The sequence below is a fragment of the Leptonotus elevatus genome, chromosome 4 (genome assembly GCF_054856555.1).
Source record: "Leptonotus elevatus isolate MCC_2025b chromosome 4, RoL_Lele_1.0, whole genome shotgun sequence".
NCBI lineage: Eukaryota > Metazoa > Chordata > Actinopteri > Syngnathiformes > Syngnathidae > Leptonotus > Leptonotus elevatus.
Genome location: NC_141242.1, coordinates 4653030 through 4677577, shown reverse-complemented (window position 1 = coordinate 4677577; position 24548 = coordinate 4653030). Strand labels below are relative to the sequence as shown.

Sequence of the window (24548 nt, the reverse complement as noted above, 5' to 3'; positions counted from 1 at the left end):
TCGTAATTAATCTCATGACTTCACTAGTTAACTCGCGATTAATCACACATTTCATATCTGTTATAAATGAACACAAAAAAAATTCTAGGTTTTCCTATTCTTGTTAACAAAAGTGGATTTTTTTTTAAGTGGATTTTTTTTTAACTAATAGAATTAGTTGAAAGTAATTTTTGACGTTAATAGCCGTCATTGGCAGTAAATGAGTTAATCAAAAAATTTTGATTTTTTATTTAAAAAAAACTGAATAAATAAAGGGTAAACTAATTATGAAAGGAGAATAAGAGTGGAAAGGATTACATAGAACATTAAAGAAAATCTTAGGCAAAAACCTTCAAAGACAACTTATTGCTATGGCAACAGAAAGCCTTTGCGCTACAGGTGCCGAATGGACACGCTGACAACAAAATGGACATTTGTGCGTAACTGGACAAAGCGAGTTTCTTTCCGCTTCCTCACATATTCATTGATTCATCCATCGATTTTCTGAACCACTTCCGAGTCACAGGGGAGTTGGATTCTATACCATCTGACTTGAGATGGACTAGTAGCCAGACAATTGCAGGAAGCGTAGATAAATCAATGACGCACACTCACCTTCACCCCGATGGGCAATTTCATGTCTTCAATGAACGTATCATGCGCGATTTTGAAATATGAGGGAAAGTACCCGGAGAGGTGCGAACCACATGGCTGGCGTCGGGCCCAAACCTCTTAAGTCACAATTTGGTTGGTAAGTTTCATATTTTTCAAAAATCGATATATTATTGGTCAGTCCAATTGTGTGGATGTTATTTATTTATTTTTTTACAAATTATTGACCAATCAAAAATGTTGAAAATGGCTTCATGATGTCAATGGTTGAACAAACATGCCGTTTTGGGGGGGTCTTCTGAAAAGTGATTGTTTTGGAGGTTTCTGCCTGATGCCATCAATATGTAAAGTGGAATTTAGTCACTTCAAAGCAAAGGTTGACAAACTGACCAAGTATCCAAAATGTAACTTGATCATGAATACATAAATAATACTTTTTAAGCACTACCATAAATGAACACGGTCTCAGACCATTTCATTTGAGCATGTCGCAACATTTTGACCACAAGCACTTGGAAGTTCTCAAGCAAACCTCTTTGTGTTTTTGCTCTCGCTTCAGAAAGTTCCCAACTTCTCCTTTTGACGCTAATGTCGCATCGACTTATAGCTAACTGGCTTTGTTGTAATCTCCACTTCTTCTTTAGCTAGCCAACTTGATGAGCTCGATCAAAAGTGCCCTCTGCTGGTTGGTGTCAAGTAGTGCACTCTCATATTGACATAGTTGACCGCAACAAAGCACACAATCGACGACAAAAAAAAAGAGAAAACTCACTGGTCGCAGCGGCGCGAGCTCCGGCTGAGGCGGATAAACCCGCTGAGAAGACGAGCCCGGTTTGTCGACGTCCTTTGATTCTTCGCCCCCTCCAGGGTTGGAAGTGGAACAACGTTTTCACAGCCGGCGCGGGGAATAAACGATTCACAAATCACCTGTTGTCTTTTAGCCATACATCCTGTACAGCAAATACTGTATTTCAGAAACATGGAGAGAGAAAAAAAATCTACATAATTTTTTTTTATCTTCCCCTACATGGGTGCCTTGACGTATGAGTTTAATTCCCTCTGTGGCCATGCTCATAACTCAAACCAATCATATCTCAAGGCATCTTACCCTTTTGAAAAAGTCATTCATCCATTCCAGGTCCCCCAAAAACACCAACACATTTTTTTGTAATATTCCGAAACCAAAAAATTAATAAAATCTTTAAAAAAAAAATCCTTGCACCCCCCCCACAACCTTAACTCATTCACTGCCATTGACGGTTATAGACGTCAAATATTCATTTGAATTATTTCTATTAGTTTAACATTTTGTCCACTTTTGTTAACAAGAGTACGAAAACCTAGAATTTTTTTATTGTACATTTAGAACAGATATAAAATTTGTGATTAATTAACTTGTGAAGTTGTTATAATTTTTAATTATAATTAATCGCATGACTTCAATAGTTAACTCACGATTAATCATAAATTTTATATCTGTTCTAAATGTACAATAACAAATTTTTTGTAGGTTTTCATACTCTTGTTAACAAAAGTGGACAAAATGTTAAACTAATAGAAATAGTTCAAAGGAATTGTTGACGTCTATAGCCGTCAATGGCAGTGAATGAGTTAAAAACAGTACATTTGTTTAGGGCAGTTAAGTTGTAGTTAACATTTCTCTCTAACCATTTCTATTAGTTTAACTATTTGAGCTATTTCTATTAGTTTAACATTTTTTCCTACTTTTGTAAACAAGAGTATGAAAACCTACAAAAAATGTTTTATTGTACATTTAGAACAGTTATAAAATGTATGATTAATCGTGAGTTAACTATTGAAGTCATGCGATTAACTCACAATTAATCACAAATTTTATATATGTTCTAAATGTACAACAAAAAAATTCTAGGTTTTCATACTCTTGTTAAAATGTAAAAAATGGACAAAAAATGGAAAACTAATATAAATAGTTCAAATTAATTTTTGACGTCTATAGCTGTCAATGGCATTAAATTAGTTAATCAGAATTTCGTGTTTTCACAGTGTCAAGACTTTACAAAATTATTTTGGTCTCGTTTTTGTTCATGAACTAAAATGTCCATAGATTTTAGTCCATTTTTTATTAAGTGAAGTACATTTTTGTCTCGTCTTCATTAGTCGACAAAAACGCGTACTGATTTAGTCCCAGTTTTTGTTTATTATTGAGGGTTTTAGTTTAGTCTAGTTTTAGTCCGGTGAAAAATTGTGGTGTTGAAGAAAGTATTTTGGTTTAGTTTTCATTGACGAAATTAATACGAGTCAATAAAAGCCCCCCGCTTTGAAAACAATGGCTCGCACAAAGCAACATCTAACATACTCAACCAGGGGCCCAAAATGTTGCTAAAACACATCAAGTTGTTTATTTCTTACTAAAATCTGTTATAAAATTGCAAATTCTACATCGATATACGGTGCGATTAACATGATACATTCCCATACCTAATGGTGGCCCTCTGATGGAAACCACAGCGACAAATGTGGCCCTCGGCCCTTGAACAAAGTGAGCATCATAAGAATAAAACCACAAAGTCCCCAAAAATGACAGACAAAGGAAATCAAAACACAATCCTCCTACCTTGAACTACCGAAAACGGTCCCTCGAGCCCCTGGCAAAATATGACATCCCTCGCTTCCTTTCCCAAGAGCTCGTATGATGATTACTCCGCATTCGCCGGTTAATATTTAATCCTCAGTTCCTGTGGAGTGAGTCCTGACAGGCCTGCGAGGAGCACAGGGGTCACGGCGGTGGTCTCGCAGAGTGACGGTGGGCCGATGTGGGCTGTGACCGCACGCGCCGCCTGATGATTTGTTTGAGGGTCTCGCCTCACTCATCTCGGACCATCGCGCTCGCAGTGTAAACACCGAAGCGTTTTCTTTATCAGGCGGAGCCGATACGCCGAGTCGGCTCCTTGTCGTCATGGCGACGGTGCAAAGTGCAAGGCGTCGGGGAGTGATTGACATTGGACTTTATAGTCGGTTTGTGACAGATGGGAGGCGTGATAGCAAATTGTTGAATCATTGTTTTATCATTGGAGCGGCAGAACACCAAGACAAGTGGGAATGCTATTTTTAGATCAGACAGTCTGAATCCGACAAGCCATCCATTCATCAGTGTCTGCCATGGGAAGTTAGCGAATGTTACATAATTAGTCCGAAAGTTATTTGGAAGGGTCTTCAGGTGATCGGGGCCGGGCCATGCCGCGCAGACCAAAAATCTGCCAGTAATTGATGCACACACACAAAAAAAGGTTTGTTATTGGCAAAAGATGGCGATTTTATGCGACAAAATCAAGCTCCTCTACTCGGTTCGACATAAATGCTTGGCTGTCAGTTGAGTGCAATTTTTAATTGTAATGAATCGCATGGATGCCAACCCGCGACTCATTCACTCCCAGCCATTTTCACTGAAGCAACCCCCTTCGCTCACTGTTTTATTGGATTTTGACTGATTTTCCAAGGCCCACAGAATATTGGGTTCTATTGCTATAAAAACATGGAACCTACCAAAAGAAAGATTAAAGTGTCTCTTCTTTCATCAGAAAAAAAGTATATTTGTATCTGTTTCCGTTTTGCAGCAATTAGCATTAGAATATAGCTAAGGTTCATCATTATTCACAAAACATTGGAATAAAGAGCTTTTTTTGCAACATGGCCCTGGTTGATCTCTTATACTCTGATGCCACCTGCTGGCCGTTTTTGTAATAACTATCATTGCTTCAAGCATTCTCTTCAGTTCTGAGGCTGCATCAAAGTCTTCTGTATGCTCTAGCATAACAAAAACATAAAATAAAATAAATTGTTTTGGGGCGCAAATTAGTTAATCGCAAATTAATCGGACATTATACTTGTTGCAAAGGCAAAATTAAATAATTTTTTTTCACATTTTTCATACTCTTGTTAATTAACATAAAAGTCGACAAATATGGCTACTGAATACAAATCTGTATTGTATTTAATTTTTATTGATACAGTAATTTTTGAGTAAATAATGAATTTGCATTTACTAGTTACGGTTAAAATGAGTATGAAATACTGAGTCATAGATTTGTGTTGAGGTCATTTTCTGCCACTAGGTGGCATTGGTGTTTTATGTTGGACATTGTTAACAGGAACAGTACATTTTTCTTTTCAAATGACAACTAGTCCCCATAAATACTTTTTTTTTTTTTATCACATTTATTATTGCTGAATTGTGTTATAGTGACTCCAAAACTAATGTTTTGTAATAATATGAGACTTATTTACCGTCTATAACTGTCTCCAAGTACTTACAAATGATCACATGATTCACATCTACAACCTTCCTAGGAAATCACATTGTCCAATCACCGGTGAGCTATTCTTATATGAGATACAGCTTTGATCTGGGCACAAAAACAGTCGATAGGGGAATTTTCCTGTCAATAAAAGCATTAGGTTTGCAGGAAATATCCACATTCTGGTTTTCGATGGAGTTGAAATGTTTTATCAATAACGCTGCTTTTCAGTACAAACAATGATTGCGAATGCCTGACTCGGCATTCAATCACACACAATAACAAAGCACCTTAACTGCTTTGTTTCCCCAAACAGCTGCAAATCAATGGACTCCATTGCCAACGAGGCAGGACCGGCTTTTAATGAGTATTGACTGTTACTCAAGATGAAGTCTTGCGTTGCGTCTTTACACTTCCAAGTTACGTTACGAAAGGCCTGGCGGACTCTGACCTCTGTATTGACAGCGTGCTCGCTGTCGGAATAAGAAACAAGCACGTGTGAAAAGACCGGAGCCCGAGTGGACCGTGCAAACCACGCGAACGAGGTTGCAGCGTGTCAGGGTATCGCGTTACCTTGAAACGTCTACGATGACCTGCTGCTGATATAGCACGCTTTGTGGTTAAAAAAAAAGAAAAAGACGTGTGCCTGAAAGTCCATACTTTTTGAAGACAAGTGAACTCATTCACTGCCATTGACGGCTATAGACGTCAAAATTTCATTTGAACTATTTCTATTAGTTTTCCACTTTTGTTAATAAGAGTATGAAAACCTAATAAAAAATGTATATATATTGAACATTTAGAACAGATATAAAAGTTGTGATTAATTGTGAGTTAATTATTGAAGTCATGTGATTAATTACAATAAAAACAATTAATCACCTGACGCGATTAAAAAAAAGAAAGAAAAGATTATTAAAAATTAGGGGTGCCAGGCGATTACATTTTTTTATTGTTATTAATTGCATTAATTCACTAGTTAACTCACGATTATTCACAAATTGTATATCTGTTCTAAATGTACAATAAAAAAAATCTAGGTTTTCACACTCTTGTTAACAAAAGTGGGAAAAAAATGTTAAACTAGTAGAAATAGTTCAAATGAATTTTTGACGTCTATAGCCGTCAATGGCAGTGAATGAGTTAAACAGTGGAGAAGATAAGACGGTAAAAATAGTTTTGAATACTCTATTTAAGCCACAGATTGGTCACGCTTTAAATAGAAGCTGATGCGTTAGCCAAATAGAGATGACACGCTCTCTCGGGAAGATTCAGCCAAAGTCCAGACTTGGGCTTGTGCCGCGCGTTATGCAATCGCCGTTGTAATAATTTTGCCCTCGTCGTTGCCGGCTGTTCAAACGGGCAGTCGCTTGTGACACTGACCTTGAGCAACACGTCCACTCCGCGCCGGGCCACTTGGTTTCCAGAGCCCCGCGCTTGTTTTGAAACATCTCTGCACGTCATCCAGACTGTAAATCATACAAAACTAGCGCACAACTTGACATTGCTTGCTGCTCTCACTACGCAATCAAGAGCCGAGTGTGTAAAATTTTTCCGCAAGATCGGCGGACAGCTATTACTCTCTGAAAAGCTCTGTTCAACTAACTACTTACGGTATGTCTAAACTAAACATCACCTTACAATGAAAACTATTGTCCAAAATTATCCACTAAAATATCACCTTTGGAATGACCAAATTCTGAGACATTTTTCTCCACTGATGTTGATAATTAGTCAATGTAAACAAATTGGTCAACAGCAAATTTGAAACACAGATGGCTTGTTTACTGTATGTGTTTGATTTTTTAAAATGTCTTGACTTTTTTTTTTAGGTTAACAGGTTTTTGACCTATAAAACCTTGCGCAATATGGATTTGACAATGCGTTGTAATTTTTAGCTGCCATGTTTCAAAAATAAATAATAAATAATAAATAATAAATAATAAATAATAAATAATAAATAATAAATAATAAATAATAAATAATAAATAATAAATAATCAATAATCAATAATCAATAATAAATAATAAATAATAAATAATAAATAATAAATAATAAATAATAAATAATAAATACATTTATCTGTTACTGAACATAACCTTTCATTCATAAATATTACTTAATGTGATTATTATATTACGTGTTGTTAGTATTTATTTATAAATAACATATATAAAATTATAATTTTTATTATTATTATTATTATGAAAACATGATGTGCATGAGAGAGAGAGAAAAGAGGACAGATTCAGAATCAGCACAACAGAAAATTACCTAGAAAGTTGTACTGGCATCTCTGCTTTAAAAATAATACTAAAATTATTAATATAAAATAAAAAAATTAATTTAAAAAAAGTAAAGTTTTGTTGACCAATGTTCAAACTAAAAACAAAAAGATAGGCCATTTTACCATCAGGAACTAGAAATTAGAAGAATGTAATTGCTGTTAATATCATGAAATTCTAAGGATATATGCACTATTGGGTTATAGAAAATTATCTGCCATTGTTTTGTTTTTTCAAGGGAAATTTTATGTATCAAAAGTACTAGTGGTATAGTTATCGGTGACTACTCAAGAGTTGAGTACTCCTGCTGGTACTGGTCTGAAGAAAAAAATGCGATCAAACATCCCTACAAAAAGGTGAAATGGTTGGATTCTTGGAAGAAAGGTATCCCTGAAAAAAAAAATCCAGAATAGCTATAGTAAATAATAGAAGGATCAAATAGATTTAGAATGCATGGACGTGATGAAGCACACTCCTGTCTAAACTCAATGCACCTTTACCTTCTCCCCCACATTCAAAAATAGTGTCAACGTGACCACCACAATGAACACATCAAGGCTGCGGTGCCAAAGGGGAGAGAATTTGCAGTGGGGCTTTGTAACGTTCGCACCAGCTGTTGTGCGCCAAGGTTCGACGGCCTCCATGCTGTGGCAGCAGAGGACAGCAGACAGCAGTGGCGCAATCGCTCACAAAAAAAAAAAAGACATCACAATCCCAGCCAGACCATCCAACAAGACGCGCACTTTCTATTTGCTATGACAGCTGCATGAATCTCTGATTACATTTAAAGGCATGACACCCGAGTGCCGAGTCGCCCCGTTTTGCCGCGTGCTCACGGTGAGACGTGGAGGTTTTTTGGCTTTGACAAACATTTTTGTGCCGCAGATCAGTTTACCATAAAACAATATTTTGGCAGAACAGCATAAACAAATGATTAAAATACGACTCATAATTGTGAGGAATGTTGTTGTAATTAACTCATTTACTGCTAGGCCAGCTAAAATAGATTTTTGACCTCTATAGCCGTCAATGGCAGTGAATGAAATTTTAAAATAATTTATTAAAATTAATTTTTTTTAATTGTAATGAATCGCTAGACTTCAATAGTTAACTCACAATTAATCCGAAATTTTATATCTGTTCTAAATGTACAATAAAAAAAAATCTAGGTTTTCGTAATATAAATAGTTAACTCATTAACTGCCATTGACGGCTAAAAAAGTCAAAAATAAATTTTAACTATTTCTATTAGTTTAACATTTTTTTCCACTTTTGTTAAAAATCTAGATTTTTTTATTGTACATAAAATTTGTGATTAATCGCGAGTCAACTAGTGAATTCATGCGATTAATTACAATTTAAAAAAATGTAATCGCCCGACGCCCCTAATTTTTAATAAATTGTTTTTAAATTTCATTTACTGCCATTGACGGCTATAGACGTCAAAAATCGATTTTAGCTGGCCTAGCAGTAAATGAGTTAATTACAATTAAAAACTTTAATCGCCTGACGCCCCAAATTTGTAATATTTTCTTTCTTTTTTAAATTGATTTATTCACTGCCGTTGACGGCTATAAACGTCCAAAATTAATTTGAACAATTTTTATTAGTTTAACATTTTTTTCCACTTTTGTTAACAAGAGTATGAAAACCTAGAATTTTTTTATTGTACATTTACAACATATAGAATTTGTGATTAACCGTGAGTTAACTAGTGAAGTCATGTGATTAATCACAATTAAAAAAATGTAATCGCCTCTTGCCCCTAATTTTTAATCATCTTTTTTTTTTTTATGAATTATGGCAGTGAATGAGTTAAAATGAGTTTTTGACGTCTATAGCCGTCAATGGCAGTGAATGAGTTAATGGGATCCCTACAGGCATTTGATTTTCAAAATAAAACATTTCACACTCTTATGGACCTAAAAATAAATAAATAAGCGGGATTTAGCTGCTGGTCTGATGCTGGCGACACCAATTTGTCATTAGTACTTGGAAACCAAATGTTCTCTTGAAATATTGTCCAGAAAGCAGTCAAAGCAGCGCGTCTTCCATTGTGCTATGCTTTGATGAGTTTATGAGACACATGATCACATCATAAACCAAACCACAAAGAAGCTGTACCCTCTGATATCTGGCTTTGTCTTATGTTGTGTAAACAGGCCCAAATAGCAACTCTCATCCACCAGCAATTTGACCCGCTTTAACCTTTCTTTGCACGCTCATTCATGCTAATGAGACCAGCCAATGCGCTGTTTATATAAAGTGCATCGGAGGCTATGGGAACAAAGCAAGCACAGCTCACATTTTATGGATACGGAAGAAATCCATATCCAACTTCTACCGTTCAATAGCCTGATTATGTTTATTGTTTAGTTTATTTAGCTCATTTGTTAAGGACCGTGTGCAAATGACAATCATACACATACGGAAAATGATAAAAACAAGCAGACAATACATTAAATTATATCCTGTCTGATTTCACGGCTGCTGGGGGGAACGCTAAGCGCTAAGCTAACTTCCTCCATTCTAGCTACAAGCTGCGTCTAGCTAGCTTGCGTGGCTAAGCCGTTTGTCTTTCCAGCATGTGAAGCCGTTCCTCTAAGTCAATTTTCCTCGCCTCTAAGGCGATGAATAAGTCCCAATTCCGACAAGAATCATTGCTACGGTCATGCGACACGCAGAATAAGAGCAGAGAACAGGAGAAGGCTATGACGCTAACGACTAAGCTAAAGTGATATTGTAGAAAAGCGAACCACCAGACTAAGTGCTTAGGTGGTACAGTACGCTACACAACAAGCGCCCATATCCCAAAACCGGAAATGAATTGAGTTGTTTGTTTTGTTTTAACTTTTAGTTTCTCAATTACACTCAGCTGACAGACTATATAATCCATTCCATCCTAACTTTTACACATATCTTTCAATCATGATACATTTCATTAGGGAAGGGATTCAATTTGGACTGTGGTATCAATTTTTGGGCCATAGCCCTCCGCTTTTGATTTGGTGACCAAGTTTGATTGCTCTAGGGTTGTTTTTTTTTCTTTGAGGCACTGCGGTCAAAAAAAACTGTTTTGGGCTGGCAAATAAAGCAAAACTGTTGGACATGTGCAAACATTTAGAGACGTTGAGGTTATAGAGCAATAGAGCATTTTAGGTTCATCCTGAAATTGCACCCAGTAGCCCGATATTGCAATTTTTTTCTCTAATGAGTGTAATTGGAAGTTACATTTAGCTGTCGCTCATACCACAGTAACACAAACCTACAGGTTTTAAAAGCATAGGTGTCAAAATCATTTTAAGACAGGGGTCGCTTAAACCCGAATTTGATCTAAAGTGGGCCGGACCAATATGTCTGTGGTCTAATAATGTACAAATAACAACAGGTCAACTCAAAATAGTTCCTGTTTTTTGTGCGAATAATTACCATCTAATTGCAACATAATGTGAAAAGAGTAAGAGCCGAATTTCATAAGCGGTCGTAAAATTACCAACAACAGCTAATTTGAGTGAAAAACTGCAGTTTGTGTTTTGTCCTCACGGGCTAGATTGGACCGCCTGACGGTCCGGTTCTGGCCCGCGGCCGTGTTATTGACACCACCTTGTAAAAGTGGCTAATAAGGATTTTCTAGCAATATAAAACAGTGCACAGCCGTCGGAAAAGAGAGTTCAAAACGTTCGGAGAGATTTTCCTTCAAACAGGAGCTAATTCACGTTGAGCATCCAGTGACCCTTGGGCGTTCATTAGCACAGACAAATCTCCTCCAGAGCTGCTTACAGTAAGTCTGGCTGCAGGGTCTCAATCCTATTCCCCGTCCCACAAGGAATTTAGCGTATGGAAGGCTGAGAAGGGGGGCAGCATGAAGGTCAAACGCTTGTTGATAGGGGTCACAAGTTGCACAACAAAGAACAGACGCGCGCGTAAGGGGGCATAACATGTTGTATAGACAATGCTCAAAAGGTGAAACGTGCCAGGGTGGGCTTAAGAGGCTCTTAGTGGACACAAAGAATAGCCAGTTACAAAATGGCGGACAGTTGTTAGCTATGGAAAATCCCACTACCACTCATGCCTCATTTTGCATACCATAAACATACACATTTGATTCAAAGATGAAATAATCCAAAAAATGAACGTAAGCTAGCTAGCTAGCAACTAGCGCAGGAAGTTTAACATGATAGGCTACATCATCTACTCAGTGTGCACAGTCATATGAATTCACATTTTTCAACATTACTTGACAAATCGATAAGCAGGATAATACGACAAGCGTAACAAAACAAAACAAAATCCACCTTTTGTTCATAAGTAACAAGCATCTGCTAGCCAGGTAGCAGCTAGCGCAGAAAGATTAAACAATAGCGTTAGCTTGGTAAGTAGACTAGACAAAAAAGAAAGTACAAACATTCCAAAATAAGAGTAAAACTGGTAACAGCGGTAAATAACACACTTCAACTTTTGGGCTATACAAACGCTGAATAACTTTTTCTCCAATTTTTTATTTTCCGCTCGAACCCAATGATACAAGTCATAGGATTTCGACTCGAAGCCTGGATTTACATGGCAGGTTTGAGTGTCAAATTTCAATTTAATGCCTATAGGCTATCAAACCCCCCCATGAACATTTCAAGTGACACAAATCCGATATGATTGTGTTTACATTTGACACCACACATGAAGCAAACTGAATGCTCAGATGTCCAAATTGTACGTAAATAACTTTCACAACCGTCACAGCAGAAAATCAATAATAGAAATATTAAACATTTCTGGACATCGTCATTGATTATTTCACATATTTAACTCATTCACTGCCAATGACGGCTATAAACGTCCAAAATTCATTTGAACTATTTCTATTCGTTTAACATTTTTTTATTGTACATTTAGAACAGATATGAAATTTGTGATTAATCGGGCGTTAACTAGTGAAGTCATGCGATTAATTACGATTAAAAACTTATTAATAATCTTTTCTTTACTTTATTTTTTATTTTTTATTCATTCACTGCCTTAAGCGTCAAAAAAATTCATTTGAACTATTTCTATTAGTTTAACATTTTTTCCCACTTTTGTTAACAAGACTATGAAAACCTAGAAAAAAAACTTTGGTTGTACATTTAGAACAGATGTAAAATTTGTGATTAATCGTGAGTTAACGAGTGAAGTCATGCGATTAATTACAATGAAAAAAATGATCGCCTCTTGCTTTTAATTTTTAATCATCTTTTCTTTTCTTTTTTTTAAATGAATTTATGGCAGTAAATGAGTTAATGATGGCCACATGTCTAACAGAGCATACTTAGACCTTTACAGATACGTCACTATCATTGTAATTTCGATGACGTGAAGCTTGCATTATTAATAGGGTATATCCGCGGATCTGCACGCTTACGTTGCAAATAACGTATGCATATTTTAGAAAGCGCCACATTCCGATCTGAAGATATAACAAACACACCTACAACGACGTGTTAATAAAAACAAAGCTGGCCCTGCAAAATAGAACGCCCGGTCCCGATGCGAACATCTTTCACCACTGGTAGTGCTACTGCAGGCATGTGGAACTATACGGTTGTTGCTGAGTGGGCTGACAATAGGCCTCTTCAGACAACTCAACCTAAACATCTGAAACTTTTCCGTCGGGGAGCGAGAACCTGAATGTCCAGTTTTGCCACATAAGAGGAGAAAATCCCGCCTTTCATTTTGCTCTACTTTTTTTTTTTACGTTCAACTATGTAAATGCTCTCTTTGGGGGAGGAAGGGGGGGGGGGGCAGCCGCCAATTATGCAGCTCGGGTTCCAACTTGTGACAAATTGTATAGCAGCCCACAAAGTTATTTTCCTTTTGGCTTTTATATGAGTACATATCTTCAATAACTTACGGCTAATGTAAACTAAGTAACATTTCACTACATTTTGTATCTTGGAAACCTTTATAAGAAAAAAAAAAAGATTCTTAACTCATTCACTGCCATTGACGGCTATAAACGTTAAAAATTAATTTGAACTATTTCTATTAGTTTAACATTTCCCCCCCCACTTTTGTTAACACGACTATGAAAACCTAGAATTTTTTTTGCTGTACATTTAGCCAGATATAAAATTTGTGATTAATCGTGAGTTAACTAGTGAAGTCATGCAATTAATTACGATTACAATTTTAATCACCTGTCCCCCCTAATTTTTAATAATCTTTTCTTTACTTTTTTTATTTTATTCATTCACTGCCATTGGCGGCTATAAACGTCAAAAATTCATTTGAACTATTTCTATTCAACATATAAAATTTGTGATTAATCGTGAGTTAACTAGTGAAGTCATGCGATTAATTATGAAAATGTAATCGCCCCTAATTTTTTTTATTTTTATTTTTTTATGAATTCATGTTCCAAAAAGTAAATGCCACATCACTGAGGAGGTGACGTGACTACAAGGACACATTGCACAGAGGGGTAATCATATATTTAGAAAGTGGACTGGAACGAGCATAAGTCAGCTCATCACTTGCACTCTTACTTTCAGGCTCACCGAGGAAGGAAGCGGAGAGCTTGACCTTATTTGGGCTTGGTGGCCGCTGCCTCGTACAATCAATCAAAGACGCAATCAATTAGCGAGATACAAATCTGATTAACGAGGAGAAACTGAACATTTTGCATGCAGGTTCTTAAAAGTTTGTCACAAAATTCCTCATGATGACTCGAGGAAAGGTGGTGGCTACTTGGTGAGCTCTGGAGAAGAAGAAAAAAAGCTTCAACCCAAAATTATTCTTTTAAAAGCAATTAGAGAAACATTCGATATTGAACATATCCTATACTTACACACATATCAATTTTTCTGTCTTTTTTTTTTTAAGGTCAAATTCATACTACAGAGATTAGCGACAAGTCATAATATTAACTCAGAAATATTATTTCAATATAATTCCATAAATCAATCTTGGTGGTATTGTTCCCCATGTTTTGAAATAAGCTCATGAGATTCTTGTTTCTTTTTATTTTTTTCAATTAGCTCATTGATTCTCAAAGTGAACTCTCTTTAGTGGTATGTCAAAGAATCGCTGATTTTAATTTTCAAACTGCGCATATTGTTGCAGTGTTTAACTTTGCATTTAATATTTTATAATGGTTTACAAGTGTGTGCAATGAGATTTAAAAGAACCATGAGTGTTATTTTTTCTATTTTATTAACATTCTAAGCGTTACAGTGGCTTACAACATTATCATATTTGGAATCAAATATCTCTCCAAGGCCTTCTGTGTTATTGCAATTTAATATTGGCCGTGATGGTGGAGAGCTAAGATTTTTTTACGATCTGTCTCATTTTGATGTTATTGTCATGTGGTTTGGCTGTTTTGAGGAATTTGGTACCTCTGTTGATACTTTTGTAAACAATCAGTGTGCAGTAGTAGTTACCTGCTTAGTTCGTGCATATGCATTAAGGTAGTTAATTTTCCAAACAATCTATTGCTGTGCACGGTTACTTCTCCTGTAACAATGGCTTTGCACAAGCAGACATTGTGTTGATTCATTGGCTGGCTGACATCACTGAGCAGCCTGAACTCGTTCTGCGCAGGCGTGCAACAACAATAATAATCAAACTGAAATCAGATTAAGTGTGCGTGCAGGTGACAAAACTGTCAAAAGCGCCACATAAGCGCATGCACAAACATCGCCTTTAAATAATCACGTGCATGACAAAAACAACATCAACAACAGTGTGCGTCGGTGTGCACAGCTCACGTTCAAAAAGAGCCGCAAAGCAGACGTCTTACCTTTTTAGAGGACGCTCGAACCGGAACCAGCATGTCGCCCGGGTGTGTGGACGAGGAGCGGGTCAATAAAGGAGACGCAGGGCGAGGGAGAGAGCAGCAGAGCCTGGCCACGTCCTTGTTTTGTTTCCCCCTGCCGCGCTGCCTGCCTGCCCGCCCGCCTGCTGTCAAAAAAAAGGGAACCAGCACGTCCGTACAAAAGCAGGGGACGTACGCTGAGGCTCACGCCCGCCGGAAGTGACGACTGCAAAAAGCGCTCGGTGAAAGCCCGCCCTATTTCCGCATCTGGGAGAGACACACCTACACTTTTAGCCAATGGGAAGTTTACATTTACCAAGGTGCGGCCCCTTTAAAAAAAATTAAATGTAGGAGGCGGGAGGGGGCTGAGACGCCCACTCAAATACCAAAAGTAAGGCTGTCCTCGCATAACCTTACGTTCATCCGTAAAGAAGGAATACAATGCAGGAAATAAAATAGATTACAAATCGATCCATGATATACAGCCAAGAGGGTGGAAAAACATAAAATAAAAAATGATTCTTGGCAAAGAATAAACATAAGAAAAAAAATGTCCATGCCATTGTTTCTGACAACCAATAAACAAAATGGGGGAAAAAAACGATCCAATGAATTTTAATAGCCCTCAATTAGATACAAATTTACATTATTCACAAGCCAGCCCGGTCTTTATCCTTCACAGTATAGTTGTAAGTTGTAATATCACCATCTACCTCTAGATGGCAGACATGGCTGAGTTGCGCTTGCAAATGGTCTTGAATATTTCTTTTTTTTTGCGGCTTTGGACTGACATGCATAACAAACATGTACTTTCGTGAGGAAAAAAATGCACAAAATGAGTTCTTGCACTTAACGATGGTTTGCTGTTGAGCAGTTTCGCGCCGTCCTTGAATGCTATTTTTTATGCCTTCGCACTGGGGGGAAAAAAGATCAAGTATGTGTATTTTATGATTTACCTCATTGTTAAATACTGTACCTTTTAGACATTGGGAAATGTATTTTTAAAAATGAAATACAACAAGGCACTATGAAGTGTCCAAGTCAAAGGACTACAAGGTGCTGCATTTTTAGTGTAGGCATAGCTAGCTAGCGAGCTAACTGCATGTCGCAATTGTGCTTGATGCAAAGTTGCTAATGAAGGCATTCAAGTTCTTATATTAGTGGGAGGGGGGGGGGGGACTCGTATTAGCAATACAGTACATGTATCCACAACAACTGAGTACTGAACTGAGTAGTTCTCAGTCTCTCATACATGTTTAATCGAGTTAGAAACAAATCTCAATTTGTATATTAACTTCACAGGGGACTTTAAAATTATTATCTCCAAAATTGAGCATTTCTAGACATTTTACACATATGTATTATATTTAATCAATGACACCACAAGAAAAATAGAAAACCACAGATGAGTTGAAAAAGAGGTCACATTTTCCTAACATGTTAACAGTTTGAGAGAGTGTGTGTGTGTGTGTGTGTGTGGGGGGGGGGGGGGGGGGTGTTGTCTTTGCACAACCCCGCTAGCATCCCTCTGCGCCCGTTTCCCCATCCCGTTCCTCATTTCAGCCCTTCATCACATTCTGGACACATCTTTGGCTCCTCAAAAGCGTCTGGCTTGCCTCCTGGTGGCAGCTCCTGGCTGAAGACCCCCTCTCGACTCCCCCTCAGTGTGGGCCATGGGACCACTGTGACCCCCACCTGACAAGTGCAGATTATGCAACCGCTTTGCTCAACATCAGCCGGTCGAGGCATCTCAGCGCGTGTGCTCGATGGAAAAGAAAAATCGAGGCAAAAAGTGGATTAAATTAGAATGCATGATCTGAAATTTTAAACAGGGCTGCTAATCTGTGAGACGAGTATTTGTTGGCCGTTGTGGGAACTATTTTAAACTTTGGCCCTACAACATAAAAATTCCAATAATGCTAACAGCTAGCATGCTTATATTGTCCATGCTAACAACCTGAATGGACTGTTTTGTGAGTTTGGGAACCTGTTGAGCCTCTTAAGATAGGTAGAATGCTAACAGTTGGTATGCTAACATATAGCAAGATACCTAAAACTAAAACTAAAACTAAGTACAAAACACACTTAAGGCACTTTAGTATAATTTTTTTTAGCATACGCCATTTTGATTATTTCTCAACATATCTCCTTCCTTAGTGCTTTTCTATATTGTGATAAATTTGTTAGCGTCCCAACTCTTATGTAGCAATGTGACTAATGGTTTACATCTTTAAAACTGGGTCAATATGTGTAAGAATGACCATAAAAGGCTTGAAGAAAGATGAACTAATTTGCAAATCAACAATAGAAATTTTCCAAGCGTGTATCATAATATTTCTCATATTCTCGTTACGATTGTCATTGGTACACATAAAGCATACTGGATGACCCACTTGAAGTTCACAGAGGTGGGTCATAGTTAGGCGTGGAGCATAAATAAATCTCTGCTGCCACCTACTGATTAAAAGATGGTCATTGCAAATTTGATGCAAATGAGATTTTTTGAACAGAATACTCAAAACAAGCTAATTTTGGATTATAGTATATTTCTTTTGTCAAAACACACACACTCAAAAACGCCTCCATAGGTATAGGTATTTATTATTATTAATAATCATATCAGGATGATTGTTAATTATAATCACTAGTAATATTAGCAGTTGATGAAAATGGCAAACTAATGTGACATTATTTTTCTGTTTAAAAATAAATCTGTTTCAACTCATGAAGCGTCTATTTGATAATAATATATATTTTGGATGATGGTATATTTTTGGAAAAAAATTGAGGCTTAATAAAAATTGACCACCTCCATTTTAGTAGGCTGAAACTTGTAATACATGTACTCTTATTATGATTCGGAGGAATATAAAATGCAAAAAAAATTTTTTTTTTAAAAAGTAGTATACAGTAGCTAATATAATAAACACTAGATGGCGCTGTAGAATACTGTGTATGCCATACAAAATACCTCTGCCCAGTGAACGTTCATTAATATGCATGTAATGTTCAGTACTCCAGACATACAATTTTCCTAGCATTTATTTAGCAATATATTTTCTACGAGCGTGTCATGAATTTAGCTTATCATGTGAGTGGTTTCAATCAAATCCGCTCACTGTACGATCAATAACTCTCATTGATGGCCCAACGACTTGAGAAGCTTGACGAAATGATGGCTTTTCTCTTCATCAGTCCGTATTGCATATTGAGCTAATGACATCCACCAGCGGATGCCGAACGTTTCACAGGCTTTCCGGCACAGATGAGGCACATTGGTGCCATTCTCGTCACTCAAATTTAAGCATTCAACTCTTTTTTTGCAGACTTTAATCGCTTCACGTGTGTGTTCCTGTTCGCTGAACTTTATTTGTGGTTTATTAAGAGTGGCAGTTAAGTGTGCCCTCACACTTCTTAACGCGTTTGGCTGTGATTGGTTCATTTTGAACGCAGTCACATTGCAGGTTCTGAGGGTGTGCACACTTGCGCAACATTGGCTTCGCCTCGAAAATATTTTGTTTTCCAAATGAGTTACGCAATACAGGTCACACAGGTTTGGAAATTCATCTTGGTACGATTGATTTATAATACAAAAAGTTTGTTTTGATTAGGGGTGTGTAGACTTTTTATATTCGTATGCTGTACATGCATGAATGTGTATGGCTACTGCACTGTGATGTTGTGACACCTTAGGCTCACCTTGACACTTATTATGTGACAGCTTGGATGGAGAAAATTGAATGCGGATTTCTTCTGGTCATGTATTTAGCTGGATCGGGGGGTCAAAATATTAGAAACAGATCAATCAGGGTGACGCAATGCAGCCCCAGTTACAATCAAGTTATAATTATCACATCAAAACTGGCCTTTAAGGCCAAACACATTTTGAAAAAAAAAAAAATATTTCGACTGTGATGCAGCAGATGCACGTAATGGATTATCCAAAGCTTTTTTGATATCCCAAATAAATTAATTCATTGGCATATATTAATTTGAACTATTTTCCATAAGTTTAACGTTTTTTTTTCTACTTTTGTTAACAAAAGAAAACCTATAACCTTTTTTTTTATTGTACATTTAGAACAGATATAAAATTTGTGATTAATCGTGAGTTAACTAGTGAAGTCATCTGATTAATTACAATAAAAAAAATTAATCACCTGACATCTTGTCTAAAAAAAAGAAAAAGAAAAAATTAGGGGAGTCAGGCAATTAAAATTAGTAATCTTAATTAATCACATGACTTCACTAGGTTTTCATACTCTTGTTAGCAAAAGTAAAAAAAAAAAAAAACAAATAGAAAAAGTTCAAAACATTTTTTGACGTCTATCGCCATCAATGGCAGTGAATGAGTTAATTAATTTCTTGAACAACAATACAGCTGCAATTAATTTATTTCATGACAACAAAATGACCTTCTCCAGTGCTTTAATTATCATCATTGTTCGGCTTTTTGTTGTACAGCAAATAAAATGCCGTTTGGGGGCGATAAGGACTAATGCTCGACTATGCCACACCATAGCCTAGTGGTTACAATATTTGCTTCACAGTCAAGGTCCTTGGGTTTGAATCTTACATTTTCATATTACTAATTATTACATACATTTTAGAGCACTTTTTGTTATCATCACATACAAAGAATAAATAAATGAGCAACACACACAACTTTATTTTCATACCTTTTATTAAAATTTTAAGCAAAAAAAAAAAAAAAAAAAAAAAAAAAATATATATATATATAAAAGCCTTTACCTGCTGGTCGTCGTGGAAAGTTGCGGCCTCCAGTGGGCGTCAGTGTCAAGTCGTCCCGGCGACGTATTGCTGCCCTTCAGGGAAGGCAGTAGGTTGTATAGTTATCTCCTGATTGGGCAACATCACTACCCTGAAACCACACAACCTACTACCTCACCCCGTACGAACATCAGGAACACGGCGGAACTCCACGCGAGCGCCGCACACAAAGTGCATGCAAACTTCAAACAACCCTGACGACAATCAAAACATCCTGGGCTGAGGAAACAAACGCGGCAACATACAAGGTTCACTGAGTGCAATGAAGCTAAAAGTGCAGTTGCCATGATCCGCCATCAGGAGGAGCCGCAGTTTAGAGAACGTCGTCGGTGGTCCTGTGAGATGTCCGTCCAATCATCAGACGACATTACAGTCACTTCAGGAAAGACAGTAAGTTGTATAGTTATCTGTCAGGAAGGGCGTGACCCTAAAACTATACAACCTACTACCTCACCCCAAAGGACAGTCTGGCAATATTCGCTGCATCCGCCGATTCACGATACGCACCCGCTTTGACAAACAAAAACATGTTACTCGACACATGCATTCAAACGACATGATGGCCATTTTACCACCATTTCTTTCGCTAACACATTCACTGCCATTGACAGCTATAGGCGTCAAAAATGTATTGGAACTATTTCTATTAGTTTAACTTTTTAACAAGAGTATGAAAACCTAGCACAATTTCTTTTGTGGTACATTTAGAACAGATATAAAATTTGTGATTAACTGGGGGAAGTCATGCGGTTAATTACGATTACAAATTGTAATCGCCTGATGCCCCTAATTTTTTTAATAATCTTTAAAAAAAATTAAACATAAATAAATATGTATATATATCAATATTTTAATAATCTGTTTTTTTTTTTTTTTAGAAAAGATTATTAAAAATTAGGGGTGTCGCATGACTTCTCTAGTTAACTCACGATTAATCACATATTTTATATCTGTTCTACTACAATAAAAACCAATTCTAGGTTTTCATACTCTTGTTAACAAAAGTGGGAAAAAAATGTTAAACTGACAGAAATAGTTCAAATGAATTTTTGACGTCTATAGCCGTCAACGGCAGTGAATGAGTTAATGTGACCACTGGAGTGACACAAGCTTATTCTTATAATATTTTCAGAAATTCTGCATTTTATGTTTCTATACCATTTCAGTAATTCTACTGTACTAACAGATCATAAATAAATATTAAATTATTATTATTATTATTATTAAAAATACAAAAATGTAACATACCATTGTGAGCCAATAGCTCGAAAGCATGTCCCAACTGTCACATTTTTTCAACGAGCCTGTATTTGCCATGACAGTCCTGTGACTTCTTGCTCGGTAAGCTTCACAATGTGTTTCTCACCTCCTCTGCACCACGAAGAAGGTGCAACATGGCGCAACGTCGGCGCAGCGCAGCGGCGGCTCCATCTAAAAGAAGCACAGAGGGAAATCATCGTTTACTTCAAATAACGTTTTCAAGTCTTAGGTAACCATTTGAATTGTTAAATGATAATCGAGGACCTCGACAAACAAACACCCAAAAAGTCATAAAATGTCCACCTGTGTCTCACATTTAGATCCTTGTCAATCTGTCTTAGTGTTCTCTGCTTTTTGCTATAATGTTAGCATACCACCAATGGTTAGCATTTTTAAAAACATTTAATATATTCTATTAGGACATAGACCTTTCTTTACTCATGTTTCTGTCTTGATATGTTAGCATACCAACTGTTTTAGCATATTAGGAATTGGATTAGCTATCACCGCAATCATTTTCTCCTGTTCTAATCACCATTTCCCAAAATTAACATTTAAGTTTTCAGCTTTTTTAAATTATTTTTTAGCATGCCAAATGTTAGCATGTTAGCATGTGAGCTGCTAAATTTCCTTTTTTTGGAGGGGGGGGGGGGGAGAATCGGAGCAGCAATGAAAATGCTATTAACTAGAAACTTCATATCGTTCTTTGGGTGAAAGATTACAAAAAAAATCACCCAAAGAACAGTATGAAATTTCTAGTTAATAGTGTCTTCATTGTTGCTCCAATTGTTAGCACCCCCCCCCCCCCGCCCCAAAAAACAAACAAAAATGGAACCACATTTAAAAAAAGTAAATTTAGCAGTTGCATGCTAACATCTAGCAAGCTAAAAAACTCCAGTGTTATTTTTTGGGAAAAGTGACACTTAAAAAAAAAAAGGAAATATATATCAGCTTGCATGCTATTGAAAAAAAAATTGCAACATTTTTTGGGAGGGGGGGGGGGGGTGCTAACAATGGGAGCAGCAATGAAGATGCTATTAACTCGAAATTTCAATTTGTTCTTAGGGCAAATTCCACCCAATCCAACTGTTACTACTTTCCAAAAAATTGAAACTTAGCATCTAGCAAGCTAAAAACTCTCATGTTATTTTTTTGGGGGGGAAAGTGACACTTTCCCAAAAAATTGAAATTGAGCAGCTTGCATGCTAACATCTAGCATGCTATTAAAAAAAGCTGCTAAATGTCCTTTTTCTTTTGGAAAGTGCTAACAATTGGAGCAGCAATGAAGACGCTATTAACGTGAAATTTCATACTGTTCTTTGGCAGGGTGATAGAGTTGACACAAAGCAGATCCAGAAATGTATGAATGTGGATGACCACAATGTATCCCACCAGACATTATCTGGATCTTCTCATGCTGACGTGACAAGTAACATGTTGTCAACGCGGGAGCAAAATGGAAGCCGATGGAGTTGGGCTGGCGACGGGAGTCGGAAAATTGGCGCCACGTTTGGTTCTGTGGTGCTGATTGACTTTCAAGTTGCTCCAATTAAAAAGAAAAAAAAATCCTCATCGGAAATAAGAGAATTAATTTGTTCCAGGGACTAATGTCGTCCTCATAAAATGGTTACTGTACAGGATATCGGCACCATCGAAACGGAATTCCTATCTTAAATGAACCTTTGTGGGTCTGATTGTTGATCATACAGTTGATTAGATCTGGCTTTAAGAAAATTGAATAATTCATAAAACCATGAATCAATTATTTTATATATCTCTTTTCCCCATAATTTTTAAAGAAAATTGAATTTAAAAGGCCACTTTTTTTGTGTATTTGACTGTTTTCTTGAAATTCACTGTTCACATGAATTAAAAAGTATTTCCTTATATTTATGAAAGACCTGATTTATTGCACACTTAAAGACATTTCAGAATCTTTTTTTTAAACTCATTTGCTCCCAAAAACGTACAAAAACGTTCTATTTTTAAGTTTTGTATTATGTTTTTTTTTTTTTAATGCTAGAGCATACAGAAGGCTTTTATGCCGCCTCTGACCTGAAGAGGTCGCCTAAAGCAATGATAGTAATAATAAGTGGCCAGCAGGTGGCAGCAGAGTATAAGAGACCATTTTGCAACAAGCTCTTTTCCCCAGTGTTTTAAACAGGTTTGTGAATAATGATGAAACTTAGCATTATTCTAAAGCTAATTGCTGCAAAACAGATATATATATACTTTTCCTGATGAAAGAAGAGAGAGACTGTTTTTTCTTTTGGTAGGTTCCATGTTTTTATAGCAATAGAACACAATATTCTGTTGGCCTTGCAAAATCCAGTAAAACAGCCAGGAGCGAAGGGGATTGCTTCAGTGAAAATGGATGGGAGTGAATGAGTTCATTTATATTTTCAATTGTTGAATAAGATTATGAAAATGTTTATCTCATCCTTGCTGATGTCAATGTTTGTGTAACATTTAAGTGGTTATAACAATCATTAATAAACAAAATCATTTGGACAGTTACTGCCTCCGCAAAATTTACTTTGGAATTTAATATTTGTGGAGTAAACATCACGTAGTGGACACTTAAGAAGAATTGATGTGCTATATCGGATTGAACTGAAGTGAATCGAATCGGGGGGGGAAGATCCAAACTGAATCCAACTGAACTCTCGTGAATCGAAATCAAATCAATTGAGGAAATGAAAATCGATACCCAGCCCCACAGTCCATATTTCATACATAAGACCCACACTTGAGGCATGCAGTCTTGTCAGGCTGCTGACTGAACATCGCTCAATTCTAATATAGCAGCTGGCCCCGAGTCCAGTCTGGCCCCGCGTCCGCTTTCAAGTGCGGCCAGTTGCTATCATCCAGTGACAGGAAAATGTTGCACGCAGGCACATTAATGCAAGCATGCATGCGTGGCTCCTACAGGCTAAAAACACCCCTTTTTTTGCTATGAGCGCTTCTTGGAAGTGTGCAAAGTCAGCAAGATGGCTCAGACGCGTGAAAGCCGAGAGCACTCAACCGATATCCGCTTTGGCCGGGGGCGCCTCGGCGAGCGGCTGACCGACTTGCTTTCTTTCGCCACCTCGACATCTCTCGTCATGTCACACAAACGCGCAATGCCGCGCAGCGACATCCGAATGCGCCACGCACGACGTAGAAGTCCGCCAGCGCTTCGAGCGGCCTCCGCGCAAGAGATTGGCGCGCTTTAAAAAGCCGCTTTAATTCAATCACACTTAAGTCTAAGTGCTATCGATCAATACTGGGTCTCAGTGCAGCGATAGGACAAAGTGAAGTGAAGTGCTCTAACCTTGTAATGCGATCTAAGGCCTTCTTTGGTCAATGCGGTAGGTAGCTTTAGCATCTGGATGTTTAGACAGACAAGGTCCACAAGGGCTTCTCTTTTCACTATCACGACAGAATTAAATAGCTACAACTGTATATTGGCTTTCCAGCCTTGCTTTAACTCGCGGTGTCAAAATTGAGTGCGTCAATTTTGAGTTAATTTAAAGTTCCTTTAATGCCACTCATTTTTTTAAATATGCGATTAAT

General features: G+C 37.1%; 2 protein-coding genes across 9 annotated transcripts in view; both read right to left on the bottom strand.

Moving 5' to 3' along the window:
- The window catches only part of pparab (peroxisome proliferator-activated receptor alpha b), a 40040-nt gene extending 24889 nt beyond the window's left edge, over nt 1-15151 (bottom strand). The window contains exons 1-2 of one of the 6 annotated variants that reach the window (XM_086072637.1): nt 14928-15151; nt 1364-1555 (exon numbers count right to left, since the gene is read on the bottom strand). In XM_086072637.1, the coding sequence (XP_085928763.1) occupies nt 1364-1536 (173 nt within the window). In that variant the 5' untranslated portion in view covers nt 1537-1555; nt 14928-15151. Of the gene's footprint in view, nt 1-1123; nt 1292-1363; nt 1556-3051; nt 3513-14927 lie in introns of those variants that run through there. The other 5 variants (XM_086072635.1, XM_086072636.1, XM_086072638.1 and 2 more) reach the window with 5 other exon arrangements.
- A 4276-nt stretch (nt 15152-19427) lies between these two features.
- Nucleotides 19428-24548, bottom strand: part of LOC147175071 (uncharacterized) — a 48807-nt gene continuing 43686 nt past the window's right edge. For all 3 annotated transcript variants that reach the window (XR_015094712.1, XR_015094713.1, XM_086074854.1), the window contains one exon: nt 19428-21164. Coding sequence is in view for 1 of the 3 variants with exons in the window: in XM_086074854.1 (XP_085930980.1) it covers nt 21096-21164 (69 nt within the window). In the remaining 2 variants the exon portion in view is untranslated. The remainder of the gene's footprint in view (nt 21165-24548) is intronic.